We start from the raw sequence: 23,497 nt of genomic DNA on the forward strand, positions 1-23,497 counted from the left end.
AAGGCGAGGATTTCGCTTTGTCGATGAATTGACTCAACTAAAACGCATAAACTCAATGCGTGGCTATCGGCAAGCCTATGATCACATAGACCTAGCTTGCGCCCCGAACTACCACACCAAGAGATATGCAATGATAACTGAGCCAATATTTGCTCTTTAGCCTTTTATTTCCAAATTACTCCTTAGGCTAGCTTTATTATTTAACGTAGAATGGTTGCAGTATTATGCATATCATCAATGCATGGCTATCGGCGTACCTATGTTCACATAGGCCTAGCTTGCGCCCCGAACTACCATACCAGGATGTATGCACAACACCGAGGAGTTCTTTTTAAGTTAAAAAGCTTCGACGATCCGTGGCGAAAGTGTGATGATTCTTACGCGATATCCTCGCTTTTATACTATTTTTGAGAACACAGATTAAAGTACAGATGAATCACTCACTATCTACAAAAGGATACTACAACAAAACTGACATCTATTCATGTTTAGAAATACAAATTCGTATAGTGAACTCTCGCAAACATGAAGATACATTAAATTACCCATAATGTAGCATAAAATACATTAAACATTAAACAAAAGATATAAATTACTAATAAGGCGCAATATTACATAGAATAACAAGGAGGTTACGCTTTCTTTCACAAAATAAATATATTAGTGACACATTTTCTACTGATGACGTCACACAAAAATATGGATCATATCAATGTAGTAAGAATGAAGTAGAATTTAAAATATTACAAGTATGTTGTCTAAATTGAGTTCGTCGACTCAGGGAAAATGCAGTCAACGAAAAGAATAACAACTTAATCTAAAGATATATGAGATTATTACACAATTCATTAGCAATATTTCCATTTAGTTAATGATCTTTGATTTATTAAAATTATACGTAGAATTATTACTAAATTTTATAATTTTGACAGTGCTGTTATATTTTGTAGCAAATACGGGAGGCACAACATCAATTCAAAAAGTTGATTGGGGTAATTAGACAATATGTCGAAGCTCGATTTGTGCAGTTTAAACTTGCACGGGAAGGTGACACGGTAAGTACACGGAATTGTTATGCTATATTTTATCTAATTTAAGCCGAAAATTTGGTTCCCCGGATGAATTTCCCTTTTAATGTGAAGTTAAACCGTTTTAACACTAACTACGTGATGTATTTTGTTCTATTGCTATCAGCCAAACTTCAATATTCCTATTTTCACGAACTTGTTTTGGCCACGTATGTAATTAGAGACTATTGTTGCCAGAATGTTTGGAGCAGGTTGGTTCGTTTAAAGCATTTACACGATCTTTAGTATCTTTATCCACAGTAAGACGAAATAAATTTATCTGATCATGTTTGAAAAATTGTATACGTTAGCATACAAATGTTATATTAGTTCCAATATGAAACTCGCATAGAAATATATCGCTCGATTTCATATAAAGACTACCAAAATAACAATTTGTAGAATAACATCATTCTTTATTCTTAACTGCATATTACTTTAATCTCTAATGAGAAAATATTGTAATTTTTGTTCTATGCATTAGTGTAATTTCATTCTATTCATATTTACTTTCAGAGAGCTCGTTTGGAGGTTAAGAAGTGGATACAAAACGTAAGAGAAGAATTAAAAGAAACTTTGAAGGTAATTTTGAGTTTATATTTTCAATACTTAACATTATAACATAACTTATAATTTATAAGGTATCGTCATTTCCTTATTTACCAGCTAAGCGTATGGAGAATTTCATGATTCAGTAGATAAGTTTAATTGTATCTAGTATAATTAAGTTAAACGTTTCATTATGAAATTTAGGCTAATATAGGGACTGAACTTAACAGTGCGATACGAAGCACTATGTTCCTTAACAGAGTATTGAACCCAGGACATCTTGATTACAATGCGACGGCAATACCACTACGCCATCGGGGAGCCATTTTTTTATCAAATTGGGGAAAGAATATAAACGTACTTATAAAAATAGAGGTTTTTCAAATTTTGTAAGGATTGTGTAGGCAAGACTTCAATCCGAAAATTTCGTTCAAGTAAAACTTTAAAAAAAGGTAAGTAAATACAGTCATATTGAGGAAGATAAAGAATTCAAAAGAAATCAAATACCTGAGAGAACTAATATTCCATATTCTCTATAAAGCGAATTCTTTTCTGCTAATAGTGCATGGCAATGGCGTATTTTGCATTTCATGTCTTTTACGGTTACAGTAAAATTGTGGCGTTTTGCAAAATAAGAATTTTTGAAATTAATAATCAAATTATGTTTTCATTTAGAACACTTTTCAAAACATTATTGCTTGATAACTCGGTTTATTTTCTAAAATGAAATAAATCGAACGGTGAACTTTCTAAAATATACTTTTCATTTCACATAGTTGTTCACGTAAATCGGTACGTTCATTCAGACTTAATAAATTAGTTATTTTTAATAATCATTTCATTTCAGAATACTGTGTATCTCCTTCATGAAATTGAGAGATTTGTTGCTGCAATTGCAAGTTCTGATTTATCTACTTTACCGGTAAGATGCTTGCTACTACATAATGAACATTCTGATAGCTAAATGTAAACAGTGTAATGTTTCTTACGGATTGACTGTTAAAATACTTTCGGAACACTAATTTTGATTATTTCTCCGCGTTTCCAGAACTAAAACATGCAGTATTCCTGTAAGCAAGATCTATATACTCTTTTCCATCCCTACCGATTTCCTTTAGGTCCATCTCAACGTTGTCCCTCCATCTTCGTCTTGGTCTTCCTATAGGTCTCTTACCATCAGATTTCCCAACAAGAATCCTGTAAACTCTTCTTTCCTCTCCCATTTGTGCCACATGGCCTGCCCACCTAAGTCTTCTTGATTTAATTATTCTAATAATATCTGGACATGAATATGTAGTTCCAAATTATGTAACCTTCTCCACTCACCTGTCTCCTCATCCCATTTTGGTCCAAAGATTTTCCTAAGGATTTTATTTTCAAATACTCTCAATTTATGTTCCTCTTTCAATGTAAGGGACCAAGTTTCACACCCATATAATACTACAGGCAAAATTACTGTTTTGTATATTTTAACTTTTAGTTTCTTAGATATTAAACGAGAAGACAAACGTTTATGAAGAGAGAAGTAACATGCATTTCCCGAATTAAGCCTACTTTTTATTTCCCCCTTAATATAATTCTCATTTGTTAATATTACTCCTAAGTACTTGAATTTATAAACTGGTTCAAACAAGTTGTTATCAATAATTAGATTTTGATTATTACCTAACACTTGGTTTCGGCCTGTAAGCATATATTTAGTTTTCTCTTTGTTAACTTCCAAACCTATCTTTTTAGCAGTTTTGAAAATATTTTAGCATTATTCTTAATTGTATTTATATCATCCCCTAATAACTTCATATGCTAACAACTGAGTCACAACATTTAATTTTAGTCCTTCGTTAGTTTCTTTTACCTCCCTAACAGCATATTCTAAGACAAAATTAAAGAGCAATGGAGATAATGCATCTTCTTGTTTTAACCCATCATGAATTGTAAATTTGTCAGACACATTAATACCCACACGAATTTTACTTTCCGTTTCACTGGTGCATACTTTTATCATACTAACAAGTTTCTTAGGTATTCCAAACTCTACTAATATATTATATAATTTATCTCTTTTCACCGAATCATATGCTCTTTTGAAATCAATGAATAGCTGATGGACATTTTGATTATATTCCCACTTTTTTTCAAGTGTCTGTCTAATGTGAAAAATTTGATCTGTAGTTGATCTGTTACGTTTAAATCCACATTGATAATCACCTATAATTTCATTAGCATATGGGGTTAGTCTTGTAAAAAAAATGTTAGATAATATTTTATATGTTGTTGAGAGTAGAGAAATTCCACGGTAATTATTGCAGTTCATTTTATCACCTTTTTTAAACACATGAACAATTATGGATTCTTTCCACTGTTGAGGGATTTCTTCTTTATTTCATATTAAACAAATTAATTTATGAATTTGACATATTATATTATTTTGTATAATAATGTAGACTATTATTGCTTATTAAAGTGCACTGAAAGAAAACTAATGAGGAATTATATTGTCATCACAATATGGGAATTTAATTTCATTATTATTACTGTGTTACTATTCTGTGAACATACAGAATATATTGGCATTATTGTAATATTATAATTTACATTAAACTTTCAAATTTTAAAATAATCTGTCATTTTAGCGTACTATTTTCTTTCATCATTCTCCAGTTTTAATGTTATAATTGTTTTCATTCCAGGCTTTCAAGTATTTATGGAGTGTAGCTGACCAATTAGACCAAGTTGTTCTTCGCACAGCAAAAAGTTACATTCAGGCAGTATTGGTGGCAACTGAAAAAGTAAATGCCAATATTATTGTTTATTATTACGCATATGCACCATTACGGCACGCCGAAAATATTTAGTTCAAGTTTATTATATACAGGGTTTCAGTATTAAAGGTAATATCTAACAATATATACGCCTATATCTCAGCGGCTATGAGGTTTATTGAACTATAGTTTCTATTATGCAAGACAACTCGCCAAGTTTTATATGAATATTAATTAAGTTCAATGCGGGCAAATTTAATACAGTGCGTTTGTTTCGGCTCCTGGCCGAGATAGCGCGTGGTTGCAGAACGGCGAGGCGCGGTGCGGATGCCGACAGTTTCGACCCATGACGTCCCGCTTATTTTTACGCACATATCTTTAGCATGCAGAAAATTGTATTTATATTTCATAGCTAGTAATAACCTGTTAAGAGTTGTTCAAAGTGATGGCAAACTGCATTCACACATTCCCGGCATATTTTGAAAAAAATTTGATTTGACATATTTGTTCTGGTTGCAAGTTGTTTTCTTGCCATTGTTAACCCGGCACGACACACGCGGGGTAAAAACTACCCCCCAAAAATTGTTTCTATATAGTCAGAATTTGAATCATTTCAAAGCATGTAAATAATAATATCTTCAATGATGAACCAAATTTTATTAAGTTTTTATTTATAGAAAGAAAGTTTTACCCATGCGGACGCCCTTGTGGATTAAACACTACACGCAAGTTGTAAGCGTAGTTACATTGTTGTTATTCTTGACCATTATGTGAAAGAAAACGGCATCGCATTGACATGCAATAGTTGCATGTTTAAGCGTCGGGAGAGCGTACAAGCTGTCTGGAACTCGCGTTGAATTTGAATTTGAATTTGAATTTAAAATTGTGGGAGCGTCAGCACTTAGGCTATTTTGCTCCCGTCACATTATTCGGGGGCCAGCCCCTTATCATTTCAAAGAACAACTCTAACGTTGCATAATTAAAAATGTTAAAATGTTCTGACTTCTGTTAAAAGCTGAGGCTGTAAACGGGCACTCAGCACACATAAGGACAACAGGACAATACAAACAAAATTATACTGGTCATGGGGCCAGTCGCCAGAGCCTCGTTAGTCTTCAGTCCAGGGTGTACTAACGTGGAAGTGAGGTTGACATTTGGGTGTACTATGTGGAAGATCACCCCTTACACCCCAGAACTCGCGTTGAAGGCGAATGCTCGCTTATTAGTACTGTTATCGTGGAGGTGTATTATTTCTGTTTAATTTAAGTACGCTTGGGCGCGTTTGTCCAGTCTCATAGATCACATCATTGTTAGATTTTCTGTGTAATCCCAATGTGAGTTTGTGTGTGTTTAATAAGAATGTGAGACATTGAAATACCAGCCGAAAAATTCACGTTAAAACAAAGAATTTATATGCATGACACTTAAGTCAAAAATCGAATCATGTCGAGACGTTTGTAGGCAATATTTTTTGTGGGGACCGCTAAAAATAGTCTATAGAAAGAATCTCTACACTATAGATGTACTGAAAGACAATAGAAGAACATAACTTACAAGAACGGAAGAGGAACTTTTGCGTGTCAATCAAAATTTGATCAAAATATGCCGGGAATATGTGAATGCAGTTGGCCATCACTTTGAACAACTTTGATAACACAGGTTATTACTCGCTATGCAATATAAATACAATTTTCTGTATGCTAAAGATATGTGCTTAGAAATAAACGGGGCGTTATGGGTCGAAACTGCCGGCATCCGCGCCGCGCATCGTCGTTCTGCAGCCACGCGCTATCTCGGCCAGGAGCCAAATCGAACGCACTGTACAAGTGCACCAGAGACCTCGAAAATGTGACAGAACAAATATTGGAGATATTTTCTACCGGTTGAGTTTTTAGATTAGGAATATATAGCGAGTACTTTAGCATAATTAGTTATCTTTGGAAACTTTTAGCCAGTATTTATTTGTAGCTCTACAGTACCTTCAGAGTTTCAGTACGTGTTGAGGAAACCAAGGTCTAGTAAGTACAGACAGGACCAGGGGTGCCCATCCCCCCAAAGGCCAATGGCCCATCCCCCCAAAATCATATCATTCGCGCCCTTAAAATTAATCAGTGTAGGCCTACCAACTTTAGGCATTATATTTTAAGAAGTGATGTTATTAATGAATATCGAAAATATCGCTTATGTCTTGTTATGCAGCTATAGTATTATACTTCACTTTACCTCAGTAAAACGCCAAATACGTTTTCCCGAAAAACAGAAATGCGAGCGAAGCTTCTCTTTTGGCATGTTCGGGGCCGAAAACGTGTGGATACCATATCGCTAAATACAGTCTTCAAAATTTAATGTTCGAAGTAGTACTCAATCCTACCACCAAAATTTCCATGCGAATTTTAGACTTACTGTTGATATTGAAGAGTGAATATTGCCTCCTCCAAAAAATTAATTCTCAGTATCCACACCAGAATTTCCGCAACAGTCTAAAACAATAGTAATACACAAGAATTGGATACCTCCCTCAATTGAATTCTCAATCCCCATCTAACTAAAATACCCGCCATAATGTAATACCTAGAGTTGGATACTGCCCCCTCCCACCCAACGTTTAATTCAGGATCCCCCCAAAACCTACGTGTCAATTAAGGCTAATATGTAAGAGTTGGATATTTCTCTCCCCCGCCCCTTCGATAATGCCCTTAAACACTTTCTTTTCTTCATCTAATGAATTAAATATAGTGCATTGAAGGTGTAACATTTTTACATATAGCTATTGTATTTTGGAAAATTTATAAATGTTGAATTTTACATTATTTGAAGGGAAAAAATCACCCCTTAAAATCTCGATGGCGCAACCTGCGCCATATCCCCCCCCCCCCCCCGTGGGCATCCCTGGACAGGACAGATAGTAAGTAATTTGTAGTTTCAAAGAAATCCTCACGTCATTTCAGCAAAAACTGTACTTGACCTGCATTTAAAATTCCTTCATTAATAATTTTAAGGTATCGGCAATTCATTACACCAATGGGTTTCTTGTGATTTGTTGGTTTATTAGTTTTGAACATATTTACCTCTTGCATCAATAATCATTCTGTTGTTTAAATACATTTGATAAACTTTTATCCAATAAAAATACTTATTTCATTTCAGGGTAATTCAACTGGTACCAGAGCATTTTCTATAGAAGCAAGCGAGGCAAGTTTGCAATGAATCAATGTAAAGAAAAACTTACATTTATAATTTTGAATGTAATTTATGATTGTATGTAATTGTTTATTAAAGTGCACTATAAGAAAACATGAGGAATTCTAAGATAAAATAATGCGTTAATATCATCACAACAACATGATAATTTTATTATCATTTGCCGTGGACATTCCGATCATTGTAAATTATTAAAAGTAACAAGGCTTTAAGCATGTAAATAATCGAAGTAATTAAAGTGTTACTAAACGATAATATTCTGAACAAAAGGAAAACTTAGAGTGCCAAGATCAAAACCAGAAATACACCTACGCAAAGGAAAGCACATTGTCGAAGCTAACTCTAACATAAAATATTGGAATTGAGTTTTACAATGACAATATTAGTTGGCATATAAATAAATCCTGAACAGGGACCTTATTTTTGTAAGTATTATGTTCAAGGTCGTTAAGTGAAATTCAGTGGAGTCTTGTTTTGTTTGGCCCGGATCATTAATTTCCAATAATACAAAATGTTAATGGTATCGGTCTCATGTAATATGAAAGTGCAACCTTATACTTTATAATCAACACATTCTTATTTCCAAGGCATTTATTCATGATACATAAATGATTGACACAACAGGCCTTTATTTCTTTCATTGTACAACATTTCAAACTTTTGAGTAAAATAAAACTTTTGGTAAGTACATTTGTTTATGCAGCACATAGAAATTTGATGAATGTTTGAAATTAATTAAAAAGAAGAGTGTGTTTCACTAACTCAAACCTTTGCGTTTCTTTACAGGACTCCTTTGAGAAACTTCAAAACTTCCTCAATTTGGTAATGAAGGCATTTTTGCAGGTAGGTTCATAACTTCACATGTATCTACGTGTATATGCTGTGTTGCAGGAAGGTTTTGATTTAAAGGCTACAAAATTAACACCCCCCCACACACGCACATAAACAGTGTCCATTCCATTTTGAACAGACAACATAGCTCTCAAATTTGAAAATAAAATTTGCATAACATTGCACTGCCAATAAAAGAAGCAATATTTACAAAATAATTTTGAATTTTTAAAGAATATTATGGATATTTAAAAAAAATAACAGATTTTAAAAACACGTACAATTCTGGAACAGATAAATCTCTGGGATTCATCCCACGTTCATTTTAGACCGTTTTACTTCTATTTTAAAACAATTTCAAGAGAACAATTAGAGGAATATAACAAGTACCACAATGTAGTGTAATAGGTAATAGTGTGACTGTGGTTTGGATTGTTTGGGATAGGGGGATAATGGAGTCAAAAGTTAACTTTTTGTATTTGGCTACTAAAATCGAGATTTTTCGACCGGTAGCATCCCAACTAAAATATAGGGGGCTGGAATGTATCTCTGTCCTGAGCCACCGCACGCGTGTATGCCCACATGTGTGTGTGTAAACAGAGAAAGCATTACAGGAAACTACGAGTATTTTGATTAAAACATGTGCATGAGCGAATGGTTCCAACATGTTGAACCATTTGTATAATTAAGAAAGAACCTTTTAATTAAATTAGTAGTGGGGTTTGTGGTGGGGACAGCGCCACTTACAAGTGTAGAAAAGGCGAGGCTATTTGATTGAACAATCAGATTTGTTTACACTTAAAACAATGCCAAGATGGGGCCTGTACCCCAATTCTTCAGGTGTGATATGCTCTGATTTTTAAGAAATTCTGAATTTCTAGTGTAGAAAAGGCGAGGGCTCAACAGATAGATTTACCCATACTTAAGACAATGGCAAGAGGGGCTTATACCCTAATTTTTCAGGTGTGGAGGTTCGGGTTTAAGTCCTCATAAAATATGAAGCCTCCCCTGATGGCAAAATGATAATATTGTTGTCTTGTAAACAAAAGGCTCGGGGTTCGAGTCCTGATAAAATATTTAAGATTGAAATACATGTGGCAAAATAATATGTCCACAAGTGAGATTTTGAATAATTACTGCTAGTTGATAGCCCCCAAATCTGAAACCCTGGTAAAAAAATGTTTTACAATAATATATTGTACAAAAACTGAATTTCTCAATTTTCTTATTTCCTCATGTTTTATAACCACTTGCTCAATACAATAGAAGAAAAGTGGGTAGGTATAATTAATTGCCTCCATGCCTTGCCGGCACGCAAGAGATAAAATCTATATAGCTAGAAGGGAGCATTAATGATTTTTCTGTACGATTCACTGAAGGGGCCATTAATCTTTCTGTGCGTGTAACATGTCTGTAACAAGGAAAATGTAACAAAGATTGAGACAAAGATACATATTTTCACACAGTGGCAATGAACTGCCTCCTCTTCATTCTGAAAGCAATTCTATTCTGATAATATGAGCCTAGGCAAAGACTTAGAAAATATTATGGCAGTTCAAAATCCAATTTTGTCTGCATTAAGGTCTCAGAACCCAGTAAAATGTGGGCATATTCCATATTGAGAAGTGTTAATAGTGTTGCATTGTAATCAGGGGCTTTGGGTTCGAGTCCTGTATAAGATTGAAATACATGTTGCAAAATAATATCTCTACAAGTGAGATTTTGAGAATAATTACTGCTCGTTGATAGCCCCCAGATCTGAAAACCTCCTTTCTCCTCTGCTCAGACAGATTCAGCCATGTATGTAAAAGCTATATCTGTGTGATTGTTGTTTATAAACTTGTCAAAAATATGGCTTTTTTGTATGAAAACATGCAATCCTGAATACAATTCTGGTTTTGTCTTGTTCTGTTAATATAAACACAAGTGAGACTTACAGAATATTTATTGTACAGTTCAAAATCCAATTTTGAATTGTATTTAGTTGATATAGAGATGAGGTTTTAAACCTGGTGAAGTGTGTTGCACATCAGCAAAACTATCACCAAAACCTAGTTACTGCTGTTGTTTGGGTATAAAAGCACCAGCTCAGCCACTAACTGCTGAACCCAACTGATATTTTTTATTAAGTATAAAGTTTTGAATTGAAGCCCAGAAAATCTTATATAATAAACAATAAGAAAAAATGCCAAAACAAAAATATTGCAATCGGTGTAATAAAAATATATCTAGTTCTCATTGGGCTAGGCATTGCCGTATTTGTAACTCTAAGAAATGCAGAAAAGCCACAAAAATGTGTCCAAGATGCCATAAAATATTAAGCAAGGCATATTACAAATGGCATAAGTGTAATTCTTATGTACAGTCATCAATATTGCCCTCACAACCATCCACATCTGGTCTGAAAAGGAAGCATGAAGCACCTGTTAATGCTGGACCTGCAAAGCAGCCACGCTATGAACCCATCCGTAGCAGTTTTAACGGCCAATTAAGGGATCACCGGTTTGTATCAGAGCCAAGATGCGGCATTGAGAATTTCTTGAACAGTGTAAATCCTAAAGTGCAGGCAATTCTAAATGCACAAAATGGCTCTTATAAGCTCTCCCTCAAATTGTTTGTACAATATAAGAAACCAAATGACACAAAATTTACACACCCCCACTTAACAGAAACTGTACCGGTATATTCAAACGAAAATTTAGACACAATAATAAGCAGATTGATAAATCAATTAAATATCAAACACTCTGAATTTGCGGCAAAAGAGTCAGGATGGAGCCTATGTGGCTCTCCGCACAAGTTATATGTTAATATTTCTGAATTCAGCCCATTAAAAGGTTCTACATATTTGCCATTACCTGCCAATATCAAAAACAAAAGAGCCGTGGTCAATATAAAAAATAATGACGCGAAATGCTTTTTGTGGTGTATTTTAGCTGCTCTGTATCCAGTTTCAAGGGATCCTCAGAGAATAAGTTATTACAAACAGCATGAACATGATTTTGACGAGGCAATGGAGGGTTTGGAATATCCAATGTCTGTTCAGAATATTGACAAATTTGAAAAAAAGGCCAGGCACATCAATGGCAAGCAATTATCTATTAATGTATTTACTTGTTCCACTGGCAATTGCTTGATAGATCCTCTCAGAATCAGTACACTTGATGATGAATCTGCAATTCCGATTGATCTGCTCTTAATTGAAAAGGATGGTACATATCATTACACTCTGATACATAATCTTGAAGCTTTAGTGAGAACACAACTAGACAAATATAAAAAAATATTCAAGTTGTGCAGAAGATGTTTGACTGAATTTGATGGTAGAAAAATGGTGAATGGTGTTTGTGAAGATAGTGCAGAAATTGCAAAAAACAAGTTAATTGAGCATCTGAAATACTGTGGGAACCATAAACCTGTTCATATGGTGATGCCCAATCCAAGTGAAAATTGCAAATTCAAAAAGTATGAAGCCTCGTTGGAACACCCAGCATATATTGTCTGGGATTCTGAATCAAATCTCAAATCTCTTGCATTTTGTAGCCCAGATCCCGAAGAATCTTCAAGTACACCATACCAGCAACATGAACCTTCCAGCTTTTGTTATGTGGTTATACGGGATGGTGTTGTTATTAAAAAATATTCATACAAGGGACCAGATGCCATCAAAATATTTGCACATAGAATAGAAAATGAGTGCCGTGACATAGCATCTAACATCTTATTAAAATCAAAGCCCATGTTGCCTTTAACAGAGGAACAGATTGAGGATTTCAACAAAGCAGAAAAATGCCCGGTATGTGATTGTGAATTTTCAGATACAAATATCAAGGTGAAACACCATTCTCATACAGATGGTCGATATAAACAGGCCCTGTGTAATAGCTGTAATATTAAGATCAAGAGACCAAGATTTGTCCCCATATTTTGCCATGGAGCATCCAATTATGATTTTCATCATTTGATCAGGTACGAGGGGTTTGAGAAGCAGAATTTAAATATTTTAGCTGAAAATGATGAAAAATATATATCTATTAGCAAGATAATTAAAGTTGATGGTGTTCCTATTCGCATAAGATTTCTTGATTCTTACAGATTTTTATCTGCTAGCCTGGATACACTGGCCACTCAATTACCTGATGATCAATTCAAAATCACATGTGCTTTGTTTCCAAATCAGGACCTGAAATTAATTAGGCGGAAGGGTGTATATCCATATGACTATGTTACAGATTTTTCTAAATTCGATGAGTGTTCCCTGCCACCACAAGAAGAGTTTTACAGCAGAATCAGAGGATCTGGAATCAGTGATGATGATTATCGCCATGCTCAGTTGATGTGGAACAATTTAAAATGCCAGACATTTGGTGATTATCACATGGCATATTTGAAACTTGACGTCACCCTCTTAGCTGATATAATACAGGCATTCAGAAAATCTTCCATGCAAAATTATAAACTGGATCCAGTGTATTTTTACAGTGCCCCGGGCCTAGCATGGGCCGCAACATTTTTCAACACCAAAAAGCAATTGGATCTGATCCACGATCAAGATATGTATCTGTTTATGGAGAAATGTATAAGAGGTGGGATGGTGCAATGTTCCCAGAGATATGCCAGAGCAAATAACAAGCATATGCCTGATTATGATCCAGCACGGCCATCAAATTATATACTGTATGTAGATGCAAACAACCTCTATGGTCACGCTATGATGCAAAAACTGCCATATGCAGGGCTTGAATGGGTTGAAAATTTCAATATTGAGGATCTTAAGGATTTTGATGACAGTGAATATGGCCTATTCTTAGAGGTTGATCTGACAATTCCTGATAATTTACACAACAAATTTTCTGATCTGCCCCCAATTCCCGAGGTTCAGTGCTCACCTGGCTCTAAACAGAAGAAGCTCATGATGACTCTGGAGCCGAAACAAGGCTATGTCACATATTACAAAAACCTCCAGTTCCTGATGAAACATGGTGTTCAAGTGAGCAAAGTTGGAAAAGTCTTAAGGTTCAAGCACTCAGAATGGTTGAAACCATACATTGATACAAACACAGAGCTTCGAACATCTGCAAAGAGCCAATTTGATAAGAGCTTGTTTAAATTGATGGTTAATTCTGTATATGGCAAAACTATTGAAAATGTCAGAAAACATACCGATGTTAAAATAATTACTGACCCCAGCCTGAGCAAAAAATTGGTTGCAAAGCCTAATTTCAATTACAGAAGAATTTATGATGAGCACATGGCACTTTTCAACATGATGAAAACAAAGATTAAGTTTGATAAACCTATTTATGTAGGGGCTGTGATATTGGAATTGTCCAAATTACATATGTTAATATTATATTATGATGTGTTGAAACCTTTTTATGGTGATAATATAAAATTATTGTACATGGACACGGATAGTTTTATTCTTGATATTAAAACAGAAGATGTTTATCAAGATATTGCACAGCCTGAATTGTTTCAATACTTTGATACCAGTGAACATACAAGGATTCAACCCCACAACAAAAAAGTGCCTGGCAAGTTAAAAGATGAGACACTTGGTGATGTTATTGTGAAATTTGCTGGGTTAAGTGCCAAGATGTACAGTTTTGAAACATGTAGTGGCGCTGTTGCCAAAAAGGCCAAGGGCATTGGCAGAGTGACTGTTGAAAAAGATCTTGAATTTGAAGATTATAAAAATTGCATCAAATCACAGAGTTCAATCAGAACATCAGAAAATAGAATTCAGAGTGAGGATCACTTGTTGACTTCAAATATTGTAAGAAAAGTGGCCCTGGACCCACATGATGATAAGAGATGCATTTTATCATGTGACATACATACTTTACCTTGGGGGCATTGTGATTTGAAAAATGGGGATCAATGCCCAATTACAGAGCATGATTTGAAATAAATAAACATGCCTATGAACTTATTTGGGTTCAAAAAACAGGCTATTATGGAGCTGCCAACACCACAAGCCTCTCCTGATATGCTGTCTAAACTGAGTGGCTTGTTAATTATTCATCTGAACAGCATATTTACAGATAATGATGATGAAACAGGCAAAACATTGTACATATTTAACAATAATTTAAATCATTACCAATTACCTGTAGGTGGTCAATTACAATTTATTACAACCCCTGAGGGTGATGTCAAGATTTCAGTAGGGAGAAATATTTATAGAATTAAGCACTCAAACATGGTTTCTGGCACTGTATATACTGTTTCTGCTGGTGACTGCTTATATATTGAGGTCCCGGGATCCTATGACAAGCTTATACCCTTTTTTATAGAATTAAGAATCAGATACTCTATAATAAATAACCAGTAAAAGAAAATGCCTAATGATATATTTGGCCATACAAGACATGAAGATCACAGTGATGAGATTCTGATGCTTGATGTCAGAGTCAAGAAATTAAGAAGTGATTTACAAGCTTTACAAACCACACTCAATGCCAGTCTTCAATTAGAAATTACAAATTTACAATCACAATGCATGGACCCTCTTCTTAAAATTGACTCAGAACTCAAATTGTTGCTTCAGAAATATACTGACCTGGCAACATTAGATAATTTTCAAAGTTTAGAAGAAGCTGTAGCAGCTCTTCAAGCCAAATTTAAGACCCAGGCTACCAACTCTGAGCAATTGAAACAGCAATTAGAAGAGCAGATAAATAATGTCCAGACACAACTCCAAACAATTGTCAAAAGCATAAAATCACAAGAAGATTTTGATCTAGTCATTTCCACTCTAAAAGAACAGATTCACTCACTCCAGATACCTAATCTGGATCCTCTGAACAATGCCATAGCCGAGGTTAAAGAAAAAATTGAGACACTTGAAAATTTTATGAACAACTTGCCATCTTCTGATGCTTTGAATGCAATAACTCGGAGTGTTGCAAACATCAAGCTGCAACTTGAAACATATGAAGATTTTGGAAAAATTCAAAGTTCCATAACCCATCTTGAAGGTACAATAGCAGCAGTGCAAAGTGATTTGGCAAATGTACTAGAATCCAGATTGCCTGGGATTGTAGATACCCTTGTCAGTGTCCAGCAACAAATCACAAAGCTTGAAAACCTCAACACCGAATCTGAGCTATCTCATTTTCATCATTTGATCGATGATATCCAAACAAAACTTGAAATTTTACAACAATCCACACCCTCTCAGGCAGATATAGCCCTGCTCCAAAATGCCATGCAAAATGTGGCTGATGCATCTGAATTAAACAATGTAAAATTGGCACTTGAATTTTTGCAGAATACTGTTTCAAATCTTCCTACATCACAGGAACTTAAAAATATTAAGAGAGCTGTGAATCGCATATTGAAATCAGAAGATATCAAGAATATCCAAGCAGAGATCAAACAACTCACTCAGACAGTGGCCACTCTACCAACCAATCAACATATTAATGAACTGCATGCCCTGTTTGAGGATATCAGAAGACAGGTCCATGATCTTACTGCTCAAAATTCAAAATTGGCAGTTGTTGAAAATTTGCAACAAATTGTAGCTAATATCAAGCAACAGCTAGGGACCATGGAATCCAATCAAGCAAATGCTCTGTCTGTTTTTGCCACCCAGCTTCAAGAGATTGTGCAACAATACAAGAAACTTGTTGTGGACATAAAGATCAAGCCAGGGCATGATGATGTTGTTAGGACCATCAATGAGCATCTTGAATCTGTAACAAGCAGATTGCTTACAGCAGAAAAGGAAATAACAGGCATAATCGAGAATCCAAAACATACAGTAATTCTTGAATTGTACAGCATCCCCAACAAAGAATATGATTCACCATTTACACCAGGTGGCAAAATATATATGCTGTCCCCTGCACAATTTTATTACCAGTTTTTTGTTGGGGGCACATTGAGACCAATCAAGATCAAATATTGGCTTCAACCACAGGCACACCACTACCCTACCTTATCAATAACAAATGCTGAGAACAAAGTGAAAATCACCAGTGTAGAGTTGGAGGATTTTACAGACCCCAATACATTAGAAACAGCCTATACTGAAGATGATGGCACTCTGGAATTTAAAATACAAATAGGGGACAAATTATATTTAGAAAATCCTGCAGTTTCAGCTGCTGAACACCCCATAGTTGCAATATTCTTGTTTTCATATTATGTCTAGACAAATTATTGTTGATGAATTACACAGACAAGCCCGACATAATTATAAGAGACTTCCAGTAGTCACAAAGGGCATAGATGATTTATGGCAGAGCGACTTGATTGAGTTGTCAAGTGGACAGTTGAAAAACTTAGACAAAATCAACAAGGGCTACAAGTATCTACCCACTGTGATAGATACAATTTCAAAATTTGCCTGGGCTGTGCCACTCAAATCCAAGACTGGAAAATGTGTTACAGAAGCCATCAGGACAATCATCAATCATTCAGGAAGATCCCCGCGCTATTTGCAAACAGATAATGGCAAAGAATTTTATAATTCAGTGTTTCAACAATTTATTAAAAGCCTGTCAATACAACATTACTCGAGTTACAGTGATCTCAAAGCCTCAATTGTAGAGAGATTCAACAGAACCCTAAAAAATCTTATGTATAAACAATTTACACTTCAAGGTAATTATAAATGGCTTAATATTCTTCCAGAACTTCTACATAAATATAACAACTCGGTTCATTCCACAATCAACATGAAACCCTCTGAAGTAACTTCATCTGATGAGCAAAAATTGATCAGGACTGTTTATTATCCTAGATACCAGCCAACAACAAGAAAAGCCAAATACAGGGTAGGCGATCAAGTAAGAATCAGCAAATATAAGCACTTATTCAAGAGAGGCTTTACAAGAAACTGGAGCACCGAATTATTTACAGTAGTTCAAGTTAAACCTGGGACTCTTAACACATATATAATAAAAGATCACCGAGGAGAAATTCTCAAAGGCCGATTCTATGAACAAGAGCTCAGCAAAACTAAACAGCCCGACACATATCTCATAGAAAAAATCATCCGCAGAAAAGGCAACAAGTTACTTGTCAAATGGCTGGGTCATCCGGAAAACAGCTGGATCGATGCAGACAAAGTGATAATATGAGCACCTGGGATGTTATAAAAAGGCTGCCAGAACCTGAACAACAGATTAAGAGAAATGGCAACTTGCTGCCTGATAATATTAGGTGTCTTATTGTTGGGCCATCTGCTTGTGGTAAAACTACACTAATGGTTGATAATTTTTTATTGGCACCCAACTGGTTAGACTGGAAAAACAGGCACTTGTATGTCTTCTCTAAGAGCTTGGAACAATTAAAATATCAGCAGCTGATGAAGCTATATGATGGATTGGATATTGCCACTTTTGAATCAGATGTTAAGCCACTTGATGAATGTCTCGATAATTCTGTTGTTGTGTTTGATGACATTATACTGGATAATCAAAACAAGGTTAGAAATTTCTTTACACAGGGCCGACACAAAAACATTGATTGCTTCTACCTGGCACAGACTTTTTCAAAAATACCGAAGCAACTGATCCGAGACAACAGCAATTTTATATGTGTGTTTCATCAAGACCATACCAACCTCAAACACATACATGATGAATATGTAGGTGGGGACTTGAGCTACAATGATTTTTCCAAATTTTGCAGCAAGTGCTGGAACCAGGACAGTTATGGCTTTGTCACAATTGATATGACAAGAACACCTAACACTGGCAAATACAGAAATAAAATCAACGATTTTCTAGACGTTGAGACATAAATAAACAACCATGAAACGACCAGTCATTGATGATCTTAAGTTAAGAGATTATCTTGTAAAAAGATTTAAGGGATGGAAATCAGAGAACCGTGGAATTTATGAAAAACACAAACAAACAGAACAGCCTGTAATTGATGCTATTAATAATTTAGGTAAGAATATCAAAACTGTTACAGAGCAAAATCAAAATTTGATCACAGAGCTTGTACCTGTAGCTGCAAGAAACATATTAGATTATCCATTCACCCCACTTTCCAGTATTCATACACCTAGTCCTGTTGCTCCTAGAAGAATTGAAGCTACTCAGGATCCTATTGAATTGGGTCTTCTTGCTCAAAAATATTTAACCACACCTAAAGACAACAAAGATGAGGTGTTTGGCTTATATGCTGACACAGAGCTTGATGGTAGTATCATACATAGAATTGGCAATTTCAGAGTAACTTTTATGGGAGATGATATAATTGTTTATTCAGAATCTCGTCTCGGAGAAAAAGGTGCTTTTGTTAAATATCCCGGCACACCTGGGTTGTGGGAACTGATGACTAGGAAAAGGCCTGGCAGCTATACAGATCAAGATTATGAGCATTACAAAGAAATATTAATAAAATCAGATGCTCTATACCAGAACAATGATCCCACACAAAAAAGAGTCAAGTCTAGCAGTGGAGCAAAATACAACAACTTAATCAAGCCCATATGGTCACAGATCAAGACTGGCAGTGGAATCAAACAATACAACACCCTGCCCAAAGAATTTGTGTGGGTTGATGATGTCAGGAAACTTGTAGATAGGTTGCTGGTGATAGCTGGGGAGGAAAATGCTGGCAACCACAATTTTTACAATGAAAAGGTTGGAATTATGGACATGATAAGCACAAAATTGTCTAATTTTATAGTGAATGACCCTAAGGGGATTGGATATCTTATAAAAATTATTAATACTCTACCACCTAAATTTTGGAATGTCTCTGAGGGTCGGGGGTTGGTTAATGACATTATGAACAAGCTGCCATTTGAACTACACATTCCAGGCTATCAATATTGTGGTCCCGGTACAAAATTGGATCATAGATTAAACAGAGGGGATCCTGGTGTAAATCCCCTAGATGCTGCTTGTAAAGACCATGACATAGCATACAACACACATTCTGATCTTGACAAGAGACATGTTGCAGACAAGAAATTAGAAGAGGCTGCATTCGGTAGATTTGTAAGCAAAGATGCTTCTTTGAGTGAAAAAATAGCAGCATTGGGGACCACCATAGCTATGAGCACCAAACAAAAACTGGGGTGGGGGCTGTGAATATGTATATAATAAACCTACGATGAAGGCCAAGGGTGTTATGTATCAAATACCTTATGCAGGTCTCAAATCTCTTAAAACTATTGACAGTCTCTTGACCAAAAAGCAGCGCAAGAAAAAAAGCTCTTGTATTGCAAAGGGGCATGGTATGAAATTGTTGCTTAGTACCCCCCAATTAAAAAAATTACAGCAATCAAGAAAAAAATTGCATACAGGGGGATTCATATTTACCATCCCTGCCATCTTAGCTGCTCTCGGGGCTGTGGGGAGCTTGGCTGGGGGATCAGCTGCCATAGCAAAAACAGTAATAGATGCCAAGAAGAATAGGGCAGAATTAGATGAATTCAAGCGCCATAACCTGGCCATGGAGAAAAAAGGCAAAGGTGTTAAGAGAGCCATGAATAAGTTTAAAAAAAACAAGAGCCGCTTACAAACCAAGATATTGAAGCTTTAATCAAGCCACTGGGCATCAAACATTTTAGAGGTGTGTACATGTCTGATTCTTTACCGGAACAACCACTCAACAAAGAGTGTGGCATTGTTAATTTGGATGAGTACAAAAATCAGGGCACTCACTGGATCTGTTATCTTAAATATTTAAACAATGAGGCATTTGTGTTTGATTCATTTGGAGGTGTTCCACCTGAAAATTTAATAAAATATCTAAATTCACCCAATCTTTATTACAATAATGCCCGTGTTCAAAACTTCAAAGATGTTAATTGTGGACATTTGTGTTTATCTGTTCTCAGATATATGTCTCAAATAAATAAACCATCAATTGAAGATTTTCAAAAAGCCTTGTGGTATCTGAAACATCATGGGGGTATTCCATCTCACCAGCCAAAATTCAATATTGAAACTCAAATTGCATGATGATATAGTGTATCCCAAAACAATAGCTCTCAGAGCATTTTACGGCATGTACTTGATACCTAATATTACACACCACAACAACACAATTGCAGTAGGGGATCAAAAAATTGTCATCACTCCAGGGCAATATAATCTATCCACTCTAAATGCTCAATTACCCAGAGGTGTAGTGTTAAGTCAAAATTCTGTCACTCACAGAGTAGAGATTGTATCTGCTACAGAAACAGTGGATCTGGGTACTATAGGAGAGCTGTTGGGATTTGAGAACAACACAAAACTTGAAGCAGGCATCAAACACACTGCTATGAATATACCCAAATTCTTAGCCATAGAGACTCTGAATATTCACTGTAATGTGGCCGAGGGTATGATCACCAAATCAAATAGCATAGGCACTCACAAACAAACCGGCATCATTGCAACATTCAAACCTAATTCTGAATTCATGGAGCCCATCATCTACAATCCATCCCCAACATTATATTTTCCTGTGTGCCATAACAGAATAGATTACATTGAATTGATGGTCACTAATGAAAAAGAAGAATTAGTTGATTTTGCTGGAGCCACAACAACTGCAATCATAGAAATTAATATTTAAATAAAAATACATACAATGGAAAATATTGAGAGTTATGAGCTACAATCATTCCCCCCAAACAGGAGGACATTTGCAAATTTAAATCAACCCAACACAGAGATCGAGGTTGATCTTGATGTAGGGGACGGCTTTATACACCCCCACAGAGCAGATCTATACATCAAATTTGATGTTGTAAAGCTCGATGGAACAGATTATCCGGCAAATTCAAATATAAGATTGGTGGATAATTTTGTGCCGCATCTGTTCTCTGAAATTGAGATCAGAAAGCATGGTGTTGTTATAAACAGAGTGGATTATCCCGGCATTACCTCCACAGCTTTGGGCACACTAAAATTATCCAAAACCGAGGCTTCTTACTACAAAATAGGTGGATTTGAGGCTGGTGATAAAATATTATCTAAAAACCACACAGTGCTTTTCCCCATGCGTCTGTTGCCAGGATTCTTCTCGGATTACAAAGAAATTATGTGGAAGGGCGGGTTAAGAATCACATTTAGAAGAGCTGCAAATGATAATAATGCTTTGATGAGGTACAGTACAATAAACTCTACCGGGGAAGCTCTGCCTAATACCTTACCAGATGCAGGCAGATGCATTATTCAGACTATGGAGCTAAGAATCCCAGTTGTTGAATATGAAGCCAGTTATGCTCTGAAATACAAAGCAGATATAATAAAAAATCCACAGATTCCTCTGCAATTTTATACATATCAATGTGTACAGAAGCCCGCAACTGGTACTTATTATGAGTTTGATGCTACAAATTCATTCTCCAGTATACAATACGACATGCCTGATTTTGTGGTAGTACTGTTTCAGACTGGAAGACACAACAATCAGGAAAAAAATTCAAGTAAATTTGATAACTGCAACATCAAGAACATTTATCTTAAAAATGGCAGAAATGAGGTCTTTCCTAGAGAAAATTACAATTTAGACATGTCCAAGGATGATTTCCTCAAATTATATGAAGCATTTTCGGCTTTCAAAAGGGTCACTACAGGCAATACTGACATGTATTACACACCAGATGAATTCAAAGCACGGAGACCCATGTTTGTAATCAACACTTCAAAAAGAAAACAGGTTGTGGTGAATGACAGGACAAACATTAAAATTATCTGTGAATTTCACGAGGCTTTACCAGATGACACCATATGCAGTGTCATTCTCATAGGTGAAAAATCATATGTTTATGATGTAAGAAATGAGAGAGTCACGGAGCAATTCTAGAAGCCCGATTCAAACGCAGAGGCCCTTGATTACAAAACAATAATACCAACACTTTGCTGTCAGAGAGGCCCCAGACACTCTACCAGCTTTGAAACCTCAACTGTATTATCAGCTAGCAGTGAATATCTTATGTATGGGCAGTTGTATGTATTTCAATCTTATACAGGACTCGAACCCAAAGCCCCTGATTACAATGCAACACTATTAACACTTCTCAATATGGAATATGCCCACATTTTACTGGGTTCTGAGACCTTAATGCAGACAAAATTGGATTTTGAACTGCCATAATATTTTCTAAGTCTTTGCCTAGGCTCATATTATCAGAATAGAATTGCTTTCAGCATGAAGGGGGGGCAGTTCATTGCCACTGTGTGAAAATATGTATCTTTGTCTCAATCTTTGTTACATTTTCCTTGTTACAGACATGTTACACGCACAGAAAGATTAATGACCTCTTCAGTGAATCGCACAGAAAAATCATTATTATTCCCTTCTAGCGTGTAGATTTTATCTCTTGCGTGCCGGCAAGGCATGGAGGCAATTAATTATACCTACCCACTTTTCTTCTATTGTATTGAGCAAGTGGTTATAAAACATGAGGAAATAAGAAAATTGAGAAATTCAGTTTTTGTACAATATATTATTGTAAAACATTTTTTTACCAGGGTTTCAGATTTGGGGGCTATCAACTAGCAGTAATTATTCAAAATCTCACTTGTGGACATATTATTTTGCCACATGTATTTCAATCTTAAATATTTTATCAGGACTCGAACCCCGAGCCTTTTGTTTACAAGACAACAATATTATCATTTTGCCATCAGGGGAGGCTTCATATTTTATGAGGACTTAAACCCGAACCTCCACACCTGAAAAATTAGGGTATAAGCCCCTCTTGCCATTGTCTTAAGTATGGGTAAATCTATCTGTTGAGCCCTCGCCTTTTCTACACTAGAAATTCAGAATTTCTTAAAAATCAGAGCATATCACACCTGAAGAATTGGGGTACAGGCCCCATCTTGGCATTGTTTTAAGTGTAAACAAATCTGATTGTTCAATCAAATAGCCTCGCCTTTTCTACACTTGTAAGTGGCGCTGTCCCCACCACAAACCCTACTACTTAAATTCTTTAGTTTTACTTTTGAAATAACATGATGTACATTGACTAATTACAATTTAAATTTGGAAAATATATTTTTCAGCCATTGGAAGATGCAGTGGCAAGCACAGTGGACAATTTGGAAAACAGTTTTCAGAAATTGATTAAGGTTAGTTTGTTCTCAGTAAGTCTTAACATACGCTGTA

General features: G+C 35.6%; 1 protein-coding gene across 14 annotated transcripts in view; it reads left to right on the forward strand.

The window, feature by feature from the left end:
* The window catches only part of LOC145986636 (uncharacterized), a 250,937-nt gene that overhangs the window by 99,803 nt on the left and 127,637 nt on the right, over positions 1-23,497 (forward strand). For all 14 annotated transcript variants that reach the window (XM_083120899.1, XM_083120894.1, XM_083120895.1 and 11 more), the window contains exons 6-12: positions 951-1,055; positions 1,584-1,649; positions 2,464-2,538; positions 4,307-4,405; positions 7,526-7,570; positions 8,366-8,422; positions 23,395-23,460. In XM_083120899.1, coding sequence (XP_082977025.1) covers positions 951-1,055; positions 1,584-1,649; positions 2,464-2,538; positions 4,307-4,405; positions 7,526-7,570; positions 8,366-8,422; positions 23,395-23,460 — 513 coding nt within the window. The remainder of the gene's footprint in view (positions 1-950; positions 1,056-1,583; positions 1,650-2,463; positions 2,539-4,306; positions 4,406-7,525; positions 7,571-8,365; positions 8,423-23,394; positions 23,461-23,497) is intronic.

The sequence above is a fragment of the Lepisma saccharinum genome, chromosome 4, assembly GCF_977018435.1.
Source record: "Lepisma saccharinum chromosome 4, izLepSacc3.1, whole genome shotgun sequence".
NCBI classification, from domain to species: Eukaryota; Metazoa; Arthropoda; class Insecta; order Zygentoma; family Lepismatidae; genus Lepisma; species Lepisma saccharinum.